Source organism: Phocoena sinus, chromosome 11 (genome assembly GCF_008692025.1).
Source record: "Phocoena sinus isolate mPhoSin1 chromosome 11, mPhoSin1.pri, whole genome shotgun sequence".
Classification (NCBI taxonomy): domain Eukaryota; kingdom Metazoa; phylum Chordata; class Mammalia; order Artiodactyla; family Phocoenidae; genus Phocoena; species Phocoena sinus.
This window is the reverse complement of record NC_045773.1, coordinates 93807825-93831373: the sequence shown is the minus strand read 5'-3', so window position 1 is coordinate 93831373 and position 23549 is coordinate 93807825. Positions and strand designations below refer to the sequence as shown.

The 23549-nt window shown below is 43.0% G+C and overlaps 3 protein-coding genes across 4 annotated transcripts in view; 2 read left to right on the top strand and 1 right to left on the bottom strand.

Annotated features, from left to right (window-relative positions):
* SIRT5 (sirtuin 5) overlaps positions 1-13288 on the top strand; it is a 29033-nt gene extending 15745 nt beyond the window's left edge. Inside the window, 3 exon segments of the mRNA XM_032649662.1 lie at positions 1410-1533; positions 3204-3319; positions 12781-13288. Coding sequence (XP_032505553.1) covers positions 1410-1533; positions 3204-3319; positions 12781-12856 — 316 coding nt within the window. The 3' untranslated portion in view covers positions 12857-13288.
* Positions 13289-15344: 2056 nt separating this feature from the next.
* NOL7 (nucleolar protein 7) lies at positions 15345-22103 on the top strand. Of its 2 annotated transcripts, XM_032649661.1 has the most exons (9): positions 15626-16051; positions 16140-16200; positions 16798-16856; positions 18136-18167; positions 18409-18496; positions 18817-18938; positions 19017-19094; positions 19576-19681; positions 21822-22103. In XM_032649661.1, exons 1-8 carry the CDS (start codon positions 15660-15662, stop codon positions 19650-19652), a joined length of 909 nt encoding a protein of 302 aa, XP_032505552.1. In that variant the 5' UTR covers positions 15626-15659; the 3' UTR covers positions 19653-19681; positions 21822-22103. The 2 variants fall into 2 exon arrangements, with proteins under 2 accessions (XP_032505551.1, XP_032505552.1); XM_032649660.1 differs by lacking the exon at positions 21822-22103 and having other exon boundaries at positions 15345-16051; positions 19576-19758.
* RANBP9 (RAN binding protein 9) overlaps positions 20469-23549 on the bottom strand; it is an 89535-nt gene continuing 86454 nt past the window's right edge. Inside the window, exon 14 of the mRNA XM_032649657.1 lies at positions 20469-21466. Coding sequence (XP_032505548.1) covers positions 21336-21466 — 131 coding nt within the window. The 3' untranslated portion in view covers positions 20469-21335. The remainder of the gene's footprint in view (positions 21467-23549) is intronic.

Genomic DNA, 23549 nt, shown 5'->3' with positions numbered 1-23549 from the left:
TGTATTTGGTGTTCCAGATTGCAAAAAAAAAAAAAAAAAAGAAAATTAGGAGTCAAAATCCAAGTTCATTTGGTGAGATGCCTCTTAAATGTGCAAATGCTGAAACCAGCCCTGATCTATGAGGCCAAGGGCTAAAGGACAAAAGGTGAACCAAGCCAGGCTTAAGAGAAGTGCTTCTGTCCCGTCCCTTTCTCCTGTGTGTTATGGCAGGATCATTTCAGGTCTGAAAGTTTCAGCAGCTGTTATGTGGTAGACACTTACCAGTGTATACGAAGCGTAGAGGCTGGCGTCCCGGGACTAACTGGTCCATAAGCCTCGGCTCCTACCCTCTCCGTCCTCCTCCTAATCTTCAGAGTTATCAATCCAGGGCCACGGAGGCAGAAAGAGGTCTTGCAAAGGTGAAGTTGTAGGGCCAAATAGAATTTTGGTAGAGTAACAACAACAAAAAACTTGTATGTCAGTTTTTCAAAACTAGACATTAAAATAGCGCTTCCAAAAGTGTTTCTTAGAGCACTAGATCCATGTGAAGTTATAGGCATTACTTGGAAAAAAGATGTCATGTGCTCAAATAAATACGGAAGCACAGATTGAACAAAGTTAAAGTATGTTTCCTTTACTGCAGGACTAATCAGAGCACTGAATATGTGAAAGTACATTGTTACTCTCTAAAAAGCATTATGTTAGTATTTCCCTGGTTGACTTAACCTTTTTTATTTTTCTTAATAAGGGTTTCCATTACTAAATTCAAAGTTTTGCTCTAAAAGAATGTTTTCATTACTAAATTTTGAAGTTTTGATCTGAAAGTTTTGATCTAAAAGAATCTTGAGTGGGAGATTAATATGATGAAAATGGTGTTTGGGGGAGATTATTTTAGAAGGTAAATGATAAGATGACCTGGGATAGTAGCGAGTGAAAGGTGAGAGATTTTTAGGAATTGACGCTGGAGAACTTGGCTAGAGACAGGGCAAGAGAGAGGTGAATCTGAGAGAAGAAAGAAGGAGGTCACTGATGAAATTAGCAAGCAGCTGATGTGTTAGAGGCAAACCTCAGCCCAATACATTCCTCCTGGGCCTGGCTGACCGTGAGCACGACCGTACCCATGACCGTGGGGAAGCGGCTGGGGAAGAGACAGCTGTTGAGAAGGAGGACAGCGAGGCTGGCTGAAACGCCTCCACCAGCACGTCAACCCAGTGCGTCCAGACAGAACAGAAACTTCATAAGGGCAGGTAGAGCTACACCTTCAGGACAAGCTCATGTGGGCTGGAGGGAAGGGATGGGGGATAGGAAGGCTCAGAGTGACCTACCTGGACAGACTGGCCCTGGTGCAACTCCTGGCTGTCCCCGATCCACTTGGGCAGACCTTCCTGAGAGCAGGTCTTGGGGTTGGCTTAAGGATGACACTCTTCCAGGTGTGAAGAGGCAGCGTGTGGGGGCCTGCTGCGACCTCACGTGGTGTGGTTTGGAGAAAACCTGGACGCTGCCATCCTGGAGGAGGCTGGCAGGGAGCTGGCCCTCTGTGACTTGTGTCTCGTGGTAGGTCACGCCCGTCCCTGATCCCCGGGATGCTCTGAAACGCCAGGTGGGTGGGGGTGGGGGTGGGGGTTGCTTCCTCCCTCCCTCCCCCTCTTTTCCTTCCTCCCTCTTCCCCTCCTTCTCCTCCTCTCCCCCTCCTCCCTCCCTTCCTTCCTGTTCTTAAGGGTGTGTTGAGAGTCGGGGGGTGCCCTACAGAAAAACTAAGAAACGGTGAGTAAGATACGATCTCAAAATATGAAACGATGGAAGACCATGTCTGGGGCTTCTCAAAGCCTTTCCCCCCTGGAAGAGAAATAATGAAAAGCGCATGTTATTGGTTCTGATTTTGAAAGTAACACATGCTCGTTATTAAATTTGAGAAAATACAAAAAAGTATAAAATTATAAAGGAGAAATTAGAGATCACCAATAATTCCACCATCCAAAAATAGTCACTGTTAGCATTTTGGTGTGATCTCTTCTAGACCAGAGGGGAGCAAACTATGATAATGTACATCGTCTTGTGAACAAAGTTGTATTGGAGCATAGCCATACCCTTTCTTCTATGTATTGCCTATGGCTGCTGTCACACTATAATAGCAGAGTTGAGTATTTGTGACAGAGACTGCATGGCCTGCAAAGCCTAAAAAAATTACTATCTGGCCCTTTACACAGAGTTTACCCACCCTGGTCTAGACCTTTGCTTATGCAGATGTAGACATATTCAAATTCAAAAGTGGGTTCATACTGTGTGTTCTGCTTGGAAGCTGCTTTATTCACATAGCAGTTCACTTAGCCTCTTTCATGTCCGTACGTCCAAATCCACGTCATCTTTTAACTGGCTGCGTGGTGTTCCACTGTATGGATATAAAAGGACATAGTTAACCAATCCTCCACTGTTGGACACTTAGGCTGTTTCAGACTTTGATATTTTAAAACAATGCTATGATGAATGTCCTTAGATGTAGCTCTTAGCAGGCTCTTCAAGTTATTTCCTGAGGGCAGATTTCCTGGAAGTGGAACTAATGGGACAAAGAGCATGCACATTTCAAATTCTCCTAACACATCTCTAAAAGCAGAAGCGGCCTCTCACGGGTGCGTGTTCATTCAGCCGGTATTTCTTGAGTGCGTCCCACTGTTGAATCTAGTATCAATGTGCTTGATAGACGGTTAAGCAAGGAAAGCTGGCTTGTAAAACTTGGTCTGGCCTCCCTGCTCTTGTAAAGAATGTTTATAAATATATATTCATAGAGAAAAACCTGAAAGAATATACATCAAAATGTGAACAGTGATAATCTTGGTAGAAGTAGGATTATGAATGACATGTATGTGTTTTCTCTTTGTATTTTCTAACTTAAAAGGAACATGGATTATTTGCATCTCTTCAAAGAGCAGAAGCAAAACTAAAACTAACCCCCTTTGGGTGACGATCGAGTCATTTCTTTGCCATTCTCTCCGTGTGTGCAGCTCTTGTCTTCGTATGGCGTGTCCTTCCCGAATTCTAGGGGTCAGCCAGAGGGGCGCCTCCTGCCTCCCTGTTTGTCCCTGAGACGCTCTCCACTTATCCCATCCAGCTTAGCTGTCCTCACACCCGCCACCACAAACTGGCCCAGGTTTCTGGTAGGTTTTCTGAAAAGCTGTTTCCTCTCCACGGTGTGGTCATTTGTCCGTTTCCGTTTGTTTGCTCTGTAGGTGGGAACTTCCTCGGTGGTCTACCCCGCCGCCATGTTTGCCCCCGAGGTGTCTGCCCGGGGGGTACCGGTGGCCGAATTTAACATAGAAGCCACCCCTGCAGCGAACAGATTCAGGTACCGGGATCACCAAGGTGGGAACGCATGTGCTCATCCAAGCAGATTTTACTACTGTTCTGATTGAAAAACACGGAGTTTGTGTTTTCTTATTTGGCCTATAGTTGCTTTGATGGAAGAAAACAAAGTATTAAACCTAGATGAAGGTAGCTGTGTCTTTTTACGGGAAGTTTGCCATAGGGCTTTTGTTTTTCACATTTTGAAAGTTCTTCCTTGATTCTTCAGACTTTACTTTTATTCGTATTTTTAAGCTAGATTTAGTAATGGCATTTAGAGGTAGGTCAGCCGAAGACTCAGCACGTAAGCCCAGGAGATACCCATGCGGAACTGCATCACCCACTCTTCTCACCGTGGGGCTCCCTGGGCAAATTCCTCTTTGGTCTTACTGTCAAGGATATTTGTACTTGTGGCCATATTGTGATACTGATCCTGCTTCCCAAATTTGTGTGCCAAGTGTAGATTATCGCAGTATTCATTTGTAGTCTCATTCTAGGTTCCATTTTATGTCTTCACCTTTGTTTTGCTTTTTTTCACCCCTGCTTTTCTCTCTTCCTTTTTAATGTATTTTATATATTCTTGTCAGTCTGTTTAATTCCTTTCCAGAATAAGGTAGACTGTAAACTAATAAATAAATATGAATAAATAAAAGAAAACTTCACTGAAGCTTCTTGTCACTACTTTAGTCAGTGGTTTTTACCTCAGGTTTTAAAAATCTGACGACCCAGGAGATTCTGGTGTAATTGGTGTGAGGTATAGCCTGAGCCCCATGACTTTTATAAGCTTTCTAGGTGATTCTCATGTGCAGCCAGGATGAGAACCAGTGCTCTTTTTCATTGGGATAAAGTCGTGTCACAGACAGTGTGGAAACACTCAGATATAATCCTCTTCAGGTGAGTGAGCTGACTTTCTTCCTAGACTTCTCCAGGTCCTTTTAGTCAGCTACAGCCTATGTGCTTAGACCATAGTTCTTCATTTGTGTATAAGAGGTGGGAACTAGGAAGGTGCCTTTTAAATTTATTTAATTTATTTATTTTTGGCTGTGTTGGGTCTTTGTTGTTGCAGGCAGTCTTTCTCTAATTGTGTTGACGGGCTTCTCATTGCGGTGGCCTCTCCCGTTGCGGAGCACAGGCTCCAGGCACACAGGCTTCAGCAGCTGTGGCACGTGGGCTCAGAAGTTGTGGCTCACAGGCTCCAGAGCGCGGGCTCAGCAGCCATGGCACACGGCCTAGCCACTCCGCAGCATGTGGGATCCTCCCGGACCAGGGCTCGAACCCGTGTCCGCTGCACTGGCAGGTGGACTCCCAACCACTGCGCCACCAGGGAAGCCCCAGGAAGGCACCTTTTAAAGCATTGCCTTCTGTGTGAAACTTATACTCTGAAAATGACAGAATGCTGCTGGAAGACATACAGAAGACCTAAGTATGTGGAAGGACACAGCTGAAGAGAGTCCAGAAAATAAACCTCATGTTCATAGTTAATTGATTTTTGAAAAGGGTATGAAAACAAATCAGAAAGGGAAAGAAGAATCTTTTTAACAAATGGTGCTGGAACAGCTGGATAGCCACCTGCAAAAGAATGAAACTGGACCCCTTAATTACACCATAAACAAAAGTGGATCACAGACCTAAATGTAAGAGCTAAAACTATAAATTTCTTAAAATATAGGAGTAAATCTTTGTGACCTTAAGTTAGTCAAAGCCTCCTCGATATGACATCAAAAGCACAAGTAGCATAAGAAAAATGGATAAATTGAACTTCATCAAAGTTAAAGCTTCTGTGCTTCAATGGACACCACCACTAAAATGAAAAAGACAATCCACAGAGTGGGAGAAAAGATTGGCAAGTCTAATATTTTAAAGGAACTGGTATCCAGAATATATAAAGAACTCTCACAACTCAATAATGAAAAGACGAATAACCCAATTAAAAAGTGGGCCAAAGATTTGAATAGACACTTCTCCAGGTATGTATATACATGGTCAATAGGCACATTGAGAAGATGCTGAGCATCACGAATCACTAGGGAAATGCAAATTAAACCACAACCAGATGCCACTCAACCACTAGCAAGGCTACAATTTAAAAAATGGAGGATCACAAGTGTTGGTGAAGAAACCGGACCCCTCATACATCGCTGGTGGGAATGTAAAATGATTCAGCTGCTTTGGAAAACAGTATGGTGGTTCCTCAAAAGATTATATACACCGTTGACATATAACCCGGCAATTCTACTCCTAGGTATGCAGTCAAGAGAAATGAAGATATATGTCTACACAAAAATGTGTACATGAATGTTTATAGTAGCATGGATCATAATAAAAAATGGAAACAACCCACATGTCCTTTAACTGATGAATGGATAAACAAAACTTGTTATCTATACAGTGGAACGTTATTCAGCCATACAAAGAGTGAAGTACTGATACATGCTACAACATGGATGACGCTTGAAAACATTATATTTAGTGAAAGAAGCCAGGCACACAAGATCAAATATTGTATGATTCTGTTTTGTACGAAATATCCGGAATAGGCAAATCAACAGAGACGGAAGGTAGATTAGTGGTTGTCTAGGGTTGGGGTAGGGAGGAATGGGAAGTAACTAACTGCTGATGGGTACAGGTTTACTCTGGGATGATGAAAATGTTCTAAAGCTGCTTGTGGTGATGGTTGTACAGTTCTGTGAATATACTAAAAAACCTGTTAAATTATGCCTTTTAAATGAGTGGATTGTATGTGAATTACATCTCAATTAAGTTGTTCTATTAAAAAAGTTATTGTCTTCTAACTTATCCACTAAAATATTGGTACATTGTGCCACTTACGTGTAGCACCTGGGCCACTTAGCATCATCAAAAGTAACATCGCAGCCAGGTAACCCAAGCCTCTTGTCTGCTTGGAAGAGCATCAGAGCGCTCCCAGGTGGGGACAGGGTAAATTTTCTGAAGCAGGAAATGCGGTTCATCCCCAAATTCTATTTTTCTTCTAATGTGGCTTATTTTCAGTCACTTGACCTCCAGCTCATCTCTAATAAGTGTACAGAAAAGTACATGTCATTGTAGAAAAGTAAAATGCAGATAGGGAAAAAGAAGAAAATAAAACTCGGGTGTTTCCACAACCCAAGATAAGAGTTGGCCTCTGCCTTTCACGCTCAGGACTGACCAGCAAGATCTGGGCATCCGTCGTGTTGGTCTTCACGTGAAAGGAAATGGAACTTGGTGGTTTTCCATGCAAGTTAAGAAGAGATTCTTGGCACGTACTAATGATATCACTTCATAAGTTGGGCCTCCTCAAGCCGCAGACCTGCTGCAGCTGCTACTCTTCTTCAACCAGAATTCTTCAACCTGCTGTGTCTCTGTTTAGACAAACAGGCTACTTGCTAGTCAGAGACTTTGATCGGATTTTGACAGCACCGACCGCAAGAACCACGAGAACAGATGCTTGTGGGCTTTTTTGGGAGCCGAGACTCTCTGTACCACGGAGTCTGGGAATTTTCCCAGATGAGTATAACTGACCAGTGAAGCCAGCAATGCTTTTGTCTAGGCGTCACCAAAGCTGACATTTAGAAGAGACATGGGAGATCATCATCTCATCCTACTCAGTTTTTCAAATGGGGAACCAAGCCCAGAGTGGTTAAGAGGCTTGTTTAAACACGCAGCTCAACAAAAGCAGAAACTTCTCACATCTTATGTGTAACAGATGTTGGCTGACCTTTAGTTAGGTCAAGGGGTCAGCAAGCCGCTGCTTGTAGGCCAAATGCACCCACCCTGTTTTTTGTAAATAAAGTTTTATTGGAACCTAGCCACTGCCACATGTTCCTGTATTGTCTGTGGCTGCTGTTGAACTTAAACAGCGGAAGTGAGGAGTTGCAGCAGAGACTGTCAGGCCTGCAAAGATGAAAATATTTACTCTCTGGCTCTTTACAGAAAGCAAATTGCCAACCCCTGCTCTAGGTTAATAAGAAGAATGAAAATTGGAATGATATCTCCTTTTAACCTGATTTTCTTCGTTATCTAAATAGATAGTGGGAATGCTGCCTCTGTTTTAAACTTGGATCTCACAAGACTCCTTTGACCTTGTACAAGTTGTTTGGATTCTTTGCCCCAATTCTTTTTTTTTTTTTTTTTTTTATAAATTTATTTATTTATTTTTGGCTGTGTTGGGTCTTCGTTTCTGCGCGAGGGCTTTCTCCAATTGCGGCGAGCGGGGGCCACTCCTCATCGCGGTGCGCGGGCCTCTCACTGTCGCGGCCTCTCTTGTTGAGGAGCACAGGCTCCAGATGCGCAGGCTCAGCAGTTGTGGCTCACGGGCCCAGTTGCTCCGCGGCATGTGGGATCTCCCCAGACCAGGGCTCGAACCCGTGTCCCCTGCATCAGCAGGCAGACTCTCAACCACCGCGCCACCAGGGAAGCCCCTGCCCCAATTCTAATTTAGAGACTAAGTCGTGTAGAATTTACCTCCCACTGAAATGTATTAATATTTTCAAGGTGTTAACTTAATTAGTTCCAGTTTTTTTTTTTTCCCCTGTCCCAGATGGTTGTCTTAGATGATTTCTGAAAAACTGTTACACTAGGCATTTTCAGATTTAGGCTTCAAGCTGTTACTCATTCCCAGAGGTCCTTGGCAAGTAAGGGTCTGCATGCATTTGTTGAGGCAGAAGTGGGATTTGTGCTCCCGAGACACTGGTGTGCAGCGCTTTCCAAGCACCCTTGGGCCCTCCACGCCCTGCGACCACCTGTTGTTCATCTTTGCATTTCTCTAAACTTTGGAATTTAGTCAAAGCCCATAATTGTTTATTTAGCACCTACTATGTACTAGGCACTGCTCTGGGTGCTTAGGATAGGATGTATTAGTAAACGATACACAAACCCTACCATGTGAAGATGGCATTCTAGCGGTGGAGGCAAATAGTACACAATAGGGATGGATAATAAATGGACAGATTCTGTGGCCTATGACAAGTGGGGATTAGGCTGTGGGAAAAGCAAAGGTAGAGCTGGGGGGAGCAGGTGGGTCGCAGGACTCAGTGTAGGTGTGGGGAGCCTCACTGAGAAGAGGCCTGAGCAGACTTGGAGGAGGGGAAGGAGTTAGCTAAGGAGGTGTCTGGGCTACGAGCTTTCCAGATGCCGGGACCAGCTGGAGCAAAGGCCCCAAGGGGAAAGCAAGCCTGGGCGGTTTGAGGGGCAGCAGAGAGGCCAGCGTGCTTGGAGAGGAAGGAGCGGGGAGGCGCTCCAGGAGAGGTAGAGGGGTCAGTACGGTGAGGAAGTGACCTGTGTGCTGGGCAAGTGCCCCCAGAAGAAGCTCACTGCAGGTGGAGTTGAGAAGTCTCAGGAATTCTTAGCTAGAAGATGGTTTTATCGCTTGTCTTATTTATGTGTTTATTCCTCAAGAGTATAAAGAGGTCAGTTCTTTTAATTTATAGCTGATCACATTTGATAGGGAAGGCCCGTGCTCTCCCAGGCTGGATTATCAGGGTAGGGGGTAGGTGCCCTGTTAGTCCATGCAAAGGGGCCCTGTGGTCTGTTAACCAAAAAAGTCACTTAAAGCAAGAATATAATAAAAAAGGACACATAAGTATTTCATTTTCAGTTAAAGCATAAATGTGCATTCATTTGCCTTTTTTTTTCTGATAGAGCCAAAGGCCTTTTCTTTAGTGGGAATCTACTGACTGGAGCTCACCTTTCTTGCATAAATCATATTCATAATCCTCCTGGTGTTCCCCAAATTTCCCTGAAGAGAAAAATCACCTGAGCCTTTATTTTATAAAACAAAACAGATAACCAAGTAAATCAGATCCCAAGGCCCCGGTCTGGACTTCCTGAGTCAGAATATCCAGGGCAAGAGGGCTGTTTATTTGTATATTTAACGAGTGACCTAGGTGAGTCTTATCATCAGGAAATATTGGAAAACACTGGAATACAACTCCTGGTTTAGATATTTTTCTGTTTATTTGTGTTTTTGGGGGGCCACGCTGCGAGGCTTGCAGGAACTTAGTTCCCCCACCAGGGGTTGAACCCACGCCCTCGGCAGTGAAAGCACAGCGTCCTAACCACTGGACCACCAGGGAATTCCCTGTTTTTTCTTTTTTTAAGTGGAGAAAGAACATACAAAAAAACTTTGAAGCATTTTCCCCTCATCTTGTCCACCTACATCTAATTTGACAGAATTGTTTTTAATAACATGTTATGTCTTTCCAAAGCATTCAGCTAATTTTCCTAGATATAATCCTCTTTTAATAGCTATATTTTTGCATTAATTAAATTTTTAATTAAATTGGATTATTACATTAACCAATAAAAGTGGCATGAACATATTCTGGGCGAAACACAGTGGTCTTGGTTATCCTACAATGGGAGGGATGAGGGGAAAGGCACTGGGCTGCTAGAACAGGGGTCTTCAAACACCTTTGTTCTTGTACCCCGTTTACACTTTTTTTTTTTTTTTTTTTTTGCGGCACGTGGGCCTCTCACTGCCGTGGCCTCTCCCGTTCTGGAGCACAGGCTCCGGACGCGCAGGCTCAACGGCCATGGCTCACAGGCCCAGCCGCTCCACGGCATGTGGGTTTTTCCCAGACCGGGGCACGAACCCATGTCCCCTGCATCGGCAGGTGGACTCTCAACCACTGCACCACCAGGGAAGCCCCCCCCGTTTACATGTTTAAACTTGACATCTAAAATTTATCAAAATCATTGAAAAAGATGTGATTCCGAATTACTGGAAATAAAATACCGACATTTAAAAATAAAACTGCCATTATCCTAAACTGCCATTTAAATGTATCCAGTTAAATACAAATGTCACAACTACTTGATACCCACATCATCCATTTACAGAATAAATATACAAGCCCTCTTTAACAATGAGAACCTTCACATTTTTTCTTTTTCTCTTTGAACTGGTATTCCCATACTACTTCTACCGTAGAAATTTATATTAATGTATTTTTATGCTTGAAAATCTTTTGTTGACTATCCTATTATATTCTGCTGTAAAATATATGAGTTACTGAACTATTTTCAAGTTCTTTAAAACTTAAAAATTGTTCCATTGAAAAATTCTTGTAGATGGAATTATCACTGCTGTAATTTATAGTACTAAGTTGTTGAAAACAACAAATGATACATTTTGATTAATAATTCCATAAAAGTAAAACTATGGGAAACGCATCTCTTAATAGATGCATGGGGCATGAGTTTTTTGAATTAGTTCGGGTATCCATGGCTGAGTATTACGTATTGTTAAAAGGAGACAGAGTTCATGTTGTTGTAGCCCAGTCGGCCTGTGGCCACAGGAAACAAACCTGTATTCTGAGAAGATCAGGTTTCCTGACCCACTGCAGTGAGTGAGACCCCAGAGGAGCCGTGGGGCATGTCCCCAAACAAAGGAAAAGATGGAGTTATTATAGGATTTGGAAGGAGGGTTGAGTTCAGGTAAAGTTTAAATGAAGCAGTTTTTGATAGACTCAGCAACTAGCAGGGCTGTGGGTGTGGAGAGGGGTCAGATCTTCTCTGGCTGCAAAGTGGCCGCAAGGTCCTGTTTCCTTGAAGGTAGATGTGGAACCCTGGTCCCAGACACCCCTTACCTGGAGCTCTGCACCTGGGTTGGAAGTAAGGCTGCTTCTCGGAGGCAAAGTGGCTTAGGTCCTCCAGACACAGAGGATATTTCATTCTTTACTGCCGTCATACTGGTAGTGTATGATTTTAGAGGACAGAATTCCTACTCAGTGAGTAACAAAGCAGTGGTCACTCAAAGAAGGGAGTTGTAAAGATACTGTGCAGCTTGTCGTGGGGGAAGAAAATTGTGTTTCCTACTAGCTTTGCAGCTGGCTGTATCTGTGTCTCTTAATTCCAGTCTGAGGGATGGCAGGGAAGATTTTTACTGGCTGAGCTAAATTTTACCTTTTCAATGTCCAATGTCAATTGTAATTCTTTGTTTTTGCTTTTTTTGAAAAATATTTATTTATTTGGTTGCACTGGGCCTTAGTTGCAGCAGGCGGGCTCCTTAGTTGTGGCACGTGGGCTCCTTAGTTGTGGCAGGCGGGCTCCTTAGTTGCAGCTTGTGGGCTCCTTAGTTGCAGCATGCATGTGGGATTTAGTTCCCTGATGAGGGATCGAACCCACGCCCCATGAATTGGGAGCGCAGAGTCTTACCCACTGCGCCACCAGGGAAGTCCCAGTTTTTGCTTTTTATCGATGAAAGTACTGAGAAACCTGGGCCACATAAACCCTGGGCGTGAAAGGAATTTCATTATGGCATCGCTACTCAGATTTTAGACCTCCTTCCAAGTTATATGCTGAAATACCCATAGTAATCTTGAATCACGTTTAGTGATCTGTTCATTGACAATTCCATAAGACCCTCTTTCAATTTTACTGAAAGCAAGGATGAAACGGCCCTGCTTGCATGTGTTACCCGGTCTTTAGAAACCGTTTGTTTTCTCAGATCCACACCGATATTTCAGACATCCCTTTCTTTTCACGTTCTGGGATAAGGCGCCATTGTAAGATTTGGGATGGGTGAGGTGAGGTGCAGCTTGCTTTGGTAAATAGGGAGGAGGGTGAATGTGGAAAGGGGCACAAGGAAGAACATGTGGAAGCTGAGGCTCTCCGCGCCTGGCTGTGCGTCTCGGAAAGTCCTCAAGGGACTGTGCTGGGGCGGAGCTTTCTAGTGGCCAGTGTTCCACATGCTGCCAGTGGTAGAAGGATCAGAGAGGCCATTTGGTCGGGGATGTCTGTTCGTGGCACAGAGAACAGAGTATTCAAGGGCTAAGGCATTCATGATTTGTGTTGTATCAAGAATAAGTAATATGACCAAATGCTTTTTTCATTTTTAACTGTGCTCAGTTGATTTTCTTATTAACGATACACTAGAATTAGTTGGGTATTTTTTTCCCCCTGTCCTAAGTGTTTTCCCTTGAAGGAAGCAGAAGTCGTTGGTTTTTCTTCTTTTCTCTCCCTCCTCTTTCTTGATCTTTCTCTTTTTCCTACTTTCTGACTGCAAGTCAGGGCTAGTCCCGAGTTCCAGTGGGTGGCTGGAGAGGCCTGTGGCCTCAGGTGAAGTCCTTACGGTCCACATGGTGCATGAGGCTGTTTTTTTCTTGTCCTTATTACCTGTCAGTAAGATTTTGTAAAACTTACAATATGTCAGTTATGAGTTTGGCAAAGCAATCACAGAATACAACCATGTCTCCCCTTCTTCCTTAAAAGAAAATCCTTATTTGTAGCACCTAAATTCGAAGCAATTGCTTTCCCAAATTCCCTTGCTGACAGGGGCCAACCCATAGTGAAGTGTCTGCATTTGGAGTTTTCAGAAACTAGATGAAAGAACTGGGCACAGAAACACGTAAGACCGTATTTGTGAGAATGCGAATTTTACTCTGGTTGTAACTAAGAAAGTTGACTTGCTGAAGCAGAATGTTCATCTTTGCTCCTAACTCTGCTGTGTTCGTCCTGCTATTTCAGGTTTCATTTCCAGGGGCCATGTGGGAGGACGCTTCCTGAAGCCCTTGCGCCTCATGAAACTGAAACTGTTTCTTAATTGCCCTGAGGAAGGAAGAAATCACAGTGCATCTATAAGTACCAGGCCACCAACAGGAGAAACAGTCTTGTGGATGGTGAGCTGAATACTGAAAGGTCTGAATGTATCTTCTGGAATCCAAACTGCTGATAAGTGATGGGACTTAGAGGAAATAGTAGTAAACGTGTTTAGAAGGAGAAGTCACAGAACTTAAGTCAATTCACGTTATCTGGTTTGAACTAAACATAAGATACCTCCGATGTGTTTGGTTGGTTACCGGGAGGGAAACAACTTTGTAATTAGATTGTCTAAAAAATGTAATTTTTTTTTTTTTTGCTATTTGGGTAGAGGGGTAAAACCCTGGTATTTCTGATTTTTGTGCAAGGCTTGGTGGAAAATAAAATCCCTTTCTACAGCAGGTAATTGACTGTATAAAGGTGTTACCCCAAGAGATACCTTTGTTGGGGACTTTCTCTTGTCGATGTTTATCTTGTTTGGCTGCCTAACCTCAGTTCCAGGGGGATAGCTTACAACAAGAATTCAGGCAAGGAAGGAAGAGAAATTAGCAGTAAGGTAGAAAATCAGGATGAGAAAAAAGAATAATGCAAATATATGGACTCCAAGGACAAACGCAGCTGCCTAAAATTTAGCACTGGGCTTCCGAGCAGCCAAGGAGGAAAGGGAGAGGTGATGGTTGGTCGTTCCTCAATATTACAAACACAGAAGGACATTTCTCACTATCATCAACACACGCTTCCCCTGACGCTGAATTTTGAAGGGAGTTTTTCCCGTGGGACTTGCAAGTTTTATGCTCATACTACCTCTGTGTAAAGTAGGAAGAATACAGCCCTCTCCTCAAGTCCCACCATCTAATACAGCACCCAGGGATGCCTGCTGCCGGCAAGGCAAGCATCAGAGGCCTGACGGAGGAGCGGCCTTCAGTAAACAGAGCATGAAGGTCGTACATAACTAGCTCCCTTGGATCAGGTGGGCTCCCTGGGTGATTATGGAGCTGGGCCATATCATCCCCACCCCTTACAAAATTGCATTTAATATTACACCCTTGGCGTCTGTAGAAGTAGATGACGAGACGCTGTGACATAAAACTTTGTACTGCATTTGCAAGTCATGCCTTTTAATAAATCCCAAGTATCCTTTGCATGGGCAAGAGGGGTGCCCATAACCCACAGGGAGTCTGAAAGATCAGCCAGGAACCCTGAGGGCTCCCGTCATATGCTTTTACGTGGGTGGGTCAAAGCACGCACACTGACGGGACTTGTAATACCTATAATGCAGGTTTTGTACATAAAATGCCATCATGCACTTCTAGTAGGTTTGTTGTAGGGCTTCTCAGAAGTGCACTGTACACAGTTCCCTAGTGTTGGCAGTGGTGGAAGTCAGAAAACACTGTTTCAGGGAGTCGGACTATATTTTTAATTCGTAATGTCTATCTGACCAAGATCCAGATATTTCAGAACTGTTCTTTGCAACTCCCTTCCTACTAGGTTGTTGGTACCAGTAGCTGTTTTTGTTTCTGTTTTGTCATTTTTGTTCGTGTTTTGGTCTTGTTTTTAAACTAGGAATTGCTTCCACATCAGAGGAGAGGAAAAGCAAATTGAAAATACTCCACAATTTATGTGAGGTAGGATTATTCAATTCAATTCAATATTCACTGAACATCTGCCATATGACAGACATTAGAAATAGTGCTTAGAGAGAGACGGACCGTCCCTCAAGGAGTTCACAAAGACTGGGTTGGGACAATCGTCATATGAACTGGTAAACAGCGTGGAAGCTATAGTTACAGAAATTTGTTCAAGATTCAGAGCATGCAATTAGAGATGAGCAGAGTGGGGATGGGGTCGATCTTAAGGTGCTTGAAAGTCTTTAAGAGGAAGTCAGCCTGGGTGGGAGTTTTTTAAGGTATAAATACGAGTTCCAAGGTCAGAGTGTGTATCACTAGAGCATGTCCAAATGCAAGGTAAATATGAAATAGCTTGGTTTGTTCAGAGAAAGATGAATCATTTGCTATTGTATAATGGGTGAGAAGCTAAACACAAAGGTCATGAAGGGCCACGTATGCTAGGAAATGAAATAAGTATACGTGGGGCGGGGGCGGGGGCATAAATATACACAGTACGGGGGCTGCGTCACTAAGTGACGGTAGGATGGGCAGACACCTTGCAAGGTCCTGGGGTTACAGCAGGGAACCGGGGAGGGGGGGGTCCCCGCTCTCAGTGAGCTCACGTTCTAACGGGAGAGTCAGACAACAAGCTGTTACGGCGAGGAGTCAGTGAGGGACACAGAACAGGCAGTGGCCGAGGGCCGGTGGTCAGGGATGCCCGTGAGAGGGCGGCCGAGGTCGCCACGCCCACGTTTGGTGCTGAGGATCGATTTAAATCCGAGTCTGTCGACCTTGTTTCTCGTCGGCGACAACAGGGCTGAAAGGCATGGGGTCCTGCCGGTATAGCGCACTTCTTCCTTTTGAAACTGCACTTCTGTGGGGAGTGCTGAAAGCCGAATATCGACCAAGCGGATCTCGGAGCTAAAAAAGGCGGCGATAGGGCGACTGGGGCTTGTGGTCACCGGATGGCGGGACCTGCGAGCCCACCTCAAGGAGCGCGAGGACCCAGCCAACCCTGCTCCCGGCATCCCCGCCAAGGAGGCAGCAGGATGTATCTTTCCTGCCTAGAAACCACGGCCACCTGCTCTCGCAGTCGTGAGCGAGGAGGGAGCCGCGAGGCCTCCTGCGCGCAGCCCCGGTGCCGGGCGGAAGGGAAGGGCCCCCAGCTTTCCTCAGGCCACGCCCGTCCCCGCTCTGCGCATGCGCCTCTGCATAGCTCAGTGGGGCCTCGGAACCTGCAGAGGGCGACAGAACCCGTGGCGCGTGCCTTTTACGTCACGCTCCGCTTGCGTGCTGATTCCGGGTCAGAGGTCGGGCGCAGCTTGGGTCATGGTGCAGCTCAGGCCGCGCGCGTCCCGCGCTCCGGTTTCGGCGTCGGCGATGGTGGACGAGGGCCAGCCCGCCTCGGAAGAGGAGGCGGAGCACGGCCTGTTGCTCGGGCAGCCGAGCAGCGGCGCGGCTGCCGAGCCGCTGGAGGAAGACGAGGAAGGGGACGATGAGCTTGACGACGAGGCCCCGGAGGAGCTGACTTTCGCCAGCGCTCAGGCGGAAGCGAAGGAAGAGGAGCGGCGAGTTCGCGAGACCGTGCGCAGGTTCGGAGCCCGCGGCCGGGCGGGGAGAAGCGCCCCTTCCCATCCCGCTCGTCCCTGCCCGCACTGACTTGTCGCCTATTTCTCCCAGGGATAAAACGCTTCTGAAGGAGAAGAGGAAGCGACGCGAGGAGTTGTTCATCGAACAGAAGGTTGGAGGGGAGGGCGGCGTTTCACAACGCGGCTCGGGGTAGAATTCAAAGTTGCTAGGATGTGGGGTAGAGGAAAGTCGCTAATATTTTCTTCTGACTACAGTGACAAGGTGCTCGTGCTCTTTGCTGTCCACCGATTGAAAAAGGGAGTGGGAAGAGGTGGGAACCCGAAATCGTAGGGTCAGTCCCACCCCTGACGCTCGGCGGAGGTAGTTGATTTGAAACTGGGTCGCCGTGAGAATTAGGTTGCTTTGGGAACTAAGGGCCGTTCCAACATGGAGGGTGATCGATGTGCTTCTCTGCTGTTTAGCAGATTGGCCACAGAACTGACTCCATATGGACGTGATATTAACTGCTTCCAGTGTATGGTAGTGACCTGAGGGTTCCGGTCTTCACATCTTCCGAAGAATGTGGAATGGTTTCTGAGATGCTTGGTCCCAGTCTTCCCACAGCTTAGAGATAGTGGAGGTCGGTGTTCAGCCCAATTCATTTATTTGCCTAGAGGTAGGGCTGTCCTTAAAATGGTAACTTTTAAAAGCAATCCAGGGCATATTGTCGTGTACCTCACCTTTAATTGATTTTTAAAACGTTTTTAAGAAAAGAAAACTTCTTCCAGAGACTATTCTAGAGAAGTTAACTACAGCTTCACAAACTAGGTAAGTAATGGATCTCGTTTTATTACTTGCTTACATACAGTCTTTGAATTACATATTGGTACGTTAATTTGAACTCAAATAACTGAAGAAATTGTAAAGTCTAAATTAAAAAGCTACACAGTATTTGAATTTGGTGGGACAGGTTGAGGGAAATATTCCACTTTTCAGTCTTCTGGGTTTTATTATGTTTGTTGTTTTCCCCATAGGTAACTCCAGTTTCTGAGTTGCTGATCCTAGTGTGTTCATTCAATAAGTTGTGGGCCACTGTCATTGTACTAGGGGCAGGATAGATGGTGTGAATAAAAGTGTTTTGAAATTTATCCTTTAGTGGAGTAGCAGGCAATTATCCATAGGCTCCTAAAACTCAAGCTTGCCCCATACTTGCCCTGTCTGCCACTAACCTGGCCTCCCTCCTCGTTCCCCATTTCACTTAGCAGCTCTGCCATCCACTGCACGTTTAAAGCTACTTTTCCTCATCTGTGCCAGGGAATCAACCAAACCGTACTTAATTTACATTTCTAAATATTTGCTTTCCCCCCTCCCCATTCCCCCTTGTCTCCTCTTACTGCTTTCAGTTTAGCCCTGCATCTTTGACTTAGCACAGTGGTTCTCAAATTTTCAGTAAAAGAACTTTTTCCAGAGTTACTCGGTTTCTGAATACAAAACGGTGACAAAGTCCTTTTCACCTTTCAAAACCAAGTCCAGATGTCACCTGTCTTCTCTCACTCCCTCCACCCCATCGCTCGCCCCACCGTCGAGCTTTTTCCAGTATGCAAGTGCTTCTGTGTAGATACATCATTGTATTTTGCCATTTACCTTTCTCTCCATTAGACCGCACTTCTTGAGGCTATAAATTCTTGTCTCTATCCTCGTTTGTGTCTAAATTGTTCGATTAATCCTTCGAGATCTCTCCAAATAAAGTGAGGCAGGCCTACCACCTTTCACTTTGTATTTCAAATACTGTACTATATAATTCTTGAATATTTCACTTTAACTCTGTTAACCACAACAGTCTGCTTCTTTGGAAGCCTGCTAATGTATTTTCAGATTTTAAATTCTGAGAAGATATTCGCAACCTAGTATAGTTTGTTGATTTTGAGTTGTCAGTTCATTGGGGAGAGACTCTTGCTTTCTACAGATCCTAAGTAAAAACTGAGAATGGTGGTAGTAAAGCGGGGGGAGGGGTATCTTATTTGTAAAACTAGATGAAATTTTTTAACAAGTTGAGTCACCTTTGCTCTCTGCCATCCCAATTAGTGTTCTTCTTGTTCTTCCTTAGTGCGAAGAAATCACCGGCAAAGTTGAAAGAAGGTATGAACTATTCTAATTTAAGTAACTTCTCATTAGGTGTCAACTGCATTTGCAGGTATTTGCAGTCAAATGTTACTGACCCTTAGAAAGAGCACGGGAACAGGCCTGGCCAGTTGTAGCTTATTTCTTACAAATAAAAACCACACACTGGTGTGTAGTGGGTATTTAAAGTGAACTCCAGTATGTGTTCCTGATTTATTTTTACACCAATGCTAATCAGAAATATAACTCAATTTTTTAGTGAATTTGCAAAAGAAAAATGAAGAATGTGAGAAAGGAAGTGCCTCAAAGAAAGCTAAAGAAAAAGTGCAGAAAGTACAGACTGTTGGGTAAGAAGAGTCTTCTTTTTGTGTGAGTAGGATGTAAAGGTGACCTTTGGAGGAGAGTATTGGCTTAATTAGTAGCAGTTTCAGATTGGATCCTCTGTGGAAAGTTTTTGGTATTTATATTAAAAAAAATATTTATTTGCTCTACTAAGATGTAAACATTACTTGTAAAATAGTCCTGTAATTTAGTTTTATCACCTTACCCGTGCATATACAAAATTAGGACTTGGGATATTGTTTTCCACTATTTGTGTCAACTAACAAAAATACTTTATTTTGAAAATAAGCACTGCCTCATTTTGACCTTTTGTATTGATTACCAGCCAGAATAAAAGCTACTTGGCTGTAAGGCTGAAAGACCAAGATTTGAGAGATTCAAGGCAAGAAGCGGCCAAAGCCTTCATACAAAATTGTTTATATGGTCCTGGAACCAACAGAACTACTGGTAATTTCTTTATGGACTATTTTTCTCCCTTTTAACTGCAAGTTAAACAAAGCATTGATAAATAATTCTCTTTCCTAGTAAACAAGTTCCTGTCTCTTGACAACAAGAGGTTACCGGTGAAAAAGGCCGCTGCCCAGTTTTTGAATAATGCTTGGGGTAAGATTAAGCTTTATTCTCTGAATCTGATAGTTTTATATATTGAATAATGTTCTTTAAAAAAAAAAAATATGTTTATTTGGCTGTGCTGGGTCTCAGTTGTGTGCGGCACGTGGGATCTTCACTGCCGCACTTTTGGGATCTTTAGTTGCGTATGCAGGCTCTAGTTCCCTGACCAGGGATCGAACCCGGGCCCCCTGCATTGGGAGCACAGAGTCTTAACCACTGGACCACCAGGGAAGTCCCTGAAAGATGTTCTTTTTTAAGGAGATCGTAAATACTCATGAAGTATCCATTTTTTTCTTACAATGGCTTCTGTTACTATTTTAAAGTTGCTTCTGAAGAATAGGTCAGTGTAGTACGTATGCACATATACCTAATTTTAATATTTACACTCGTGTATTAACTAGAAAATTTGGAATTGTTTCTTGGGAACTTTATCTCCTCATTATTCTTAACTGCACAAAACCTTCTATTCTAGCATCCCAGAAAAAACAAAATGCCAAGAGGTTTAAAAGACGTTGGATGGTCAGAAAGATGAAAACTTCTAAGAAGTAAATCAAAGCTAAATGAAGAACGAGGACTTTGTATGTATAGAACTTATAAATTTTTAGTTTAGAGCATTTAATTTTTCTGAAAAAATTAATAAAAGACTTACAAATCATTTTAGAGGATCATTATAAAAATCGTAAGTCTGTTTGGGGTAGTACCCACTCACATTTCATCCATGGAGTATAATTAATTGTGCCTTACAGTCTTTGAGCATCCTGGAAGAAAAAGCAGTTTAAAAGGACTTGTTTTCCTTTCTTTTTATAATTGTTTACCCATTTTATTGAACACAAGCAGTGCCCACACCAGTAGGGTCCTCTGCTACCCCTCCCCCCTCCCCTGCAGGGTGTGTGGCAGGAAAAGTCTTCCAGGACAGCTCTCAGATGCTTTAGTTTCTTGGATATTTTTGTGCTATTGATGAGAATTTCACAGAATACGAGGAAGAGTGCAGTATCTAAGTGTAGTTAGATAATCTGTTCTTTTTTAAAAGAAGGTTTACCAAACCAAAGGATATGGTTGGTTGTTATCCTGTTGAAGAGCTTGTTTTTATGTTTTACTTTTAACCAGTTTGGGAGTTTGCTGTAAAAATGGCAAGTCACATGCCGTATTATGATTATGAAAACAAGAAGATTCATTTCCTGCTTTCTTTCCGTATCTCCTGTAGTATCAGGTTTGACCCTAATCCACAGAGGCCAGTAAACTCAAGGCAGTCCGAAGGTGCAGAACTCAGATTTATAGTAGCAACCACTCATTTTAGTTGTTCTAACTTTATATTAATCGTGAGAAGTATGCAAGTACCTAATATAAATTCAATTGACACTCTAGTATCTGTAGAAGTAAATTTTTAATGGCTGGTTAATTATATCACTACATTTTTATTGCAATATAGTACTCATTTAAGCACTTAAAAATGGAAGGTGTACAAAGATTAAATTAAGACACGGTAAATTGACTAAATATTTGGTTTTTATATAAATAAAGGTCATGACCACACTGTTGACATGTAATACTGTTATAATACAACAGTTAAACTTGTGAGTCTACAACAGAAGTCATCGGTAGTTAAACAGGAAACAAAGTTGAAAAAGACCATGTTAAAACAAAACTACTGGGACTTAACAGGTCGGGATTGTAAGTAGCAACAAACATATTCACTCAGCTCCTGAGTATTTCAAGTTTTACAGTACACATTAAAAATGATTTCTTCCATCAACACTATAAATTCAAACTGTCAGATGTTTATGCATTTTGCAAGTTACACTGATTGAATTGCTTACATGGGAGCGGGGGTCAGAACACCTCCCAATTTGCAGTTTACATCACCCACATGCTAACACAAACACAACTTGTTCCGTTTCCTTCCCCCCCTCTCTCCCCCCAACAAAGAAGGCAGGATTTTTTGGTTTCTTTTAGGTAATTGTTTTAAAGGATTTGTGATGATCAATTTGAACGTCTGAGATTCAGTAATATTTAACTCTTAGACAACTAAGAGGTTAAAGATGGAAAATAATTTCTCCTAACACTAAGTTAGAAAATCATTTGCATCATGCTGTAAACTAGGAAGCAATGTAAAGCAACAAAAACCTGTCCCCAGTACATAATTTAAAAAATCTAAATTTCAAATCAGCAGACTGGTCTACTTCCACGTTGACTATATGCCACAATGTGAGTGTGAGCTCCGTGAGTGCACAGCTAATGCAGGTAGTCTTCCACTGTGGCAAAAGCACAGGATCCAATTCCTGATCGAGCCATCAGTCCTAGACACTGTGTGGCCTGTCCCATGGCTAGGGCAAGTGGAGGTTGCTTTGGCAGATTGTGGGTTTCTGAGGAAAAATGATTAAAAATGGAAATAGCAATTAGCAATACATTTCAAACAACGTCTCTCAATCAGGAAAATACTGCATTACTTACAAAATTACCAATGTCTATACTGCTCTTAACTACCTAACTAGCAAAGGTGGTTTTTAAGCAAACAGCACATGCCTTGGACATCTACTCTGACAAGGTAATATGGTTACTGGGTATTCAAGTAATAAGAAAAAATTCTTGCAGAATTAGACTTTCAAGGTGTTAGACACTCAAAAACTTCCACATTTATTTACTATGATGGAAACGATGTAATTAATGTTTGCAGCGGGGAGTAAGGAATATTTAGTATTTCCCTTCTATTTTTCCAAGGTCAACTGACATTACCAAAGAAAACGGCACCAGGTTTTCGGTACAAGTTTCACTGATGGATTCTTCCCCTTCTGGGAACAGGACCCAACAGAGGCTGCCGAATCCTTTCCACGGCATGTTGGTCAATGTCATTTGGGTTGGTAAGGGAGCAGGTGGTGATGGTGACCACGAGAGACAACTGAGCCAAACGACCCTATCATCTGAGGAGTTAATTTACAATTGGTAGGATAAACATCTGTAAAAATCACCATTAAATGAAAGTTTTCAGGGTCCTACCTACCAGACATTTGTCGGACAGCTGTAGTACAAATGTAACCATCGGCAAAATTCATTCTTTGCCAGAAATGAAAAACTGAACTAGTGATAAAAGTGACCAAACCCTTTTCCTTGTGTGGAGGTGTCCAAATTTTAATTTTAGGCAGATTCCCAGTTAGTAAAATTACTAATCAGTCCTTGTAGGCACAGCTGACAGCAGGGCAAGAACAGTGATCCAGGGCTGGTTAAGGCTCCATGTGGTTGGTTCTGAGGCTGCACATAGCGGTGGGAGAAAGAGAAGTTCCGGAAGGGATGAGGCAGAAATAAAGGGAGCAGGTTCCGGACTTAAGGTGTAAGGGGAAGTAACACAGGATGAAGAATATTAGAATACAGATATGCAAGAAAAGATGCACACGCTGGTGAAAAGTGGTCTGTGGGTTAAGATTATTCAAGTACTAGCTGTTCTCTGGCAAGACGCTCTTCAGCTAAATTCTGATGGTGATACATTTTTTTGGTCAACTCTAAGCAGGAATGACTTTATAAACTAACTCTGCCTCAGCTAGAATCAGGAACAATTTAATTTTTACACAGAATCAACAATAAACAATGAAAAGGAAACCATCCTTTCAAAAATATCTCTTGAAGGTTCACAGGGAAGTAACCTTGCTCAGAGGTAAGCACATTACAGTTTTGGCCAAGGGAGGCACATCTGTAAGCATCTTTAAATTTTTTTAGCATATGAAACTCACAGGAATTACATATCATAGAACTTTAAGCACTATTAGCTATATAATACAGCACAGTGTTTATAAATATGCACACATACATCCACAGCAATTTAAGTCTCATGACTTTTGCAAGAATTATACACATTTAATATAAGTTTAAGCGCTATTTACAGCTGAACTACATGGCACAATATGTAAGAATACCCACATCCTGGATAATGGTCCTAAGCAATTTACTACTGAAAATTTTAACTCCCCTGGAGAACCCAAGATTTTTAACTGTCGTAAGAAAACTGTTCACTTTTCAAAAATTCTTTGGAAGTCTGAGTGTTTACCTAGATACAAAGCAATTTAGGGCTTCATGATTACCTATAATGTAGTCATTTCAAAAAGACAATTATATAGTAAACCATCATTTGCCCTACGATCCCAGCACTGCTACTGAGTACACTGATTTTTACCAATAAAGCTAAATGAATTTCGTATAACCAAAGAAAATACACATCATCCAAAGAAAATTCACATTGAATTTGTATAAGAAAAGTATAACAAAAAACACTACTATTATTCCAGAACTTCAGTGTTAGACCATAACACCATGAATTAACAATGAATTTCAGAAGGACAAAGAAGCAGATTAAGACCCAAACGTGCATACTTTTAAACTGCTTCCTTTACATCCCAGCCACATGAGCCCTGGCCTTCACTCCAAGTCTCTCTGTGTGACACTGATCCTATTTATCTA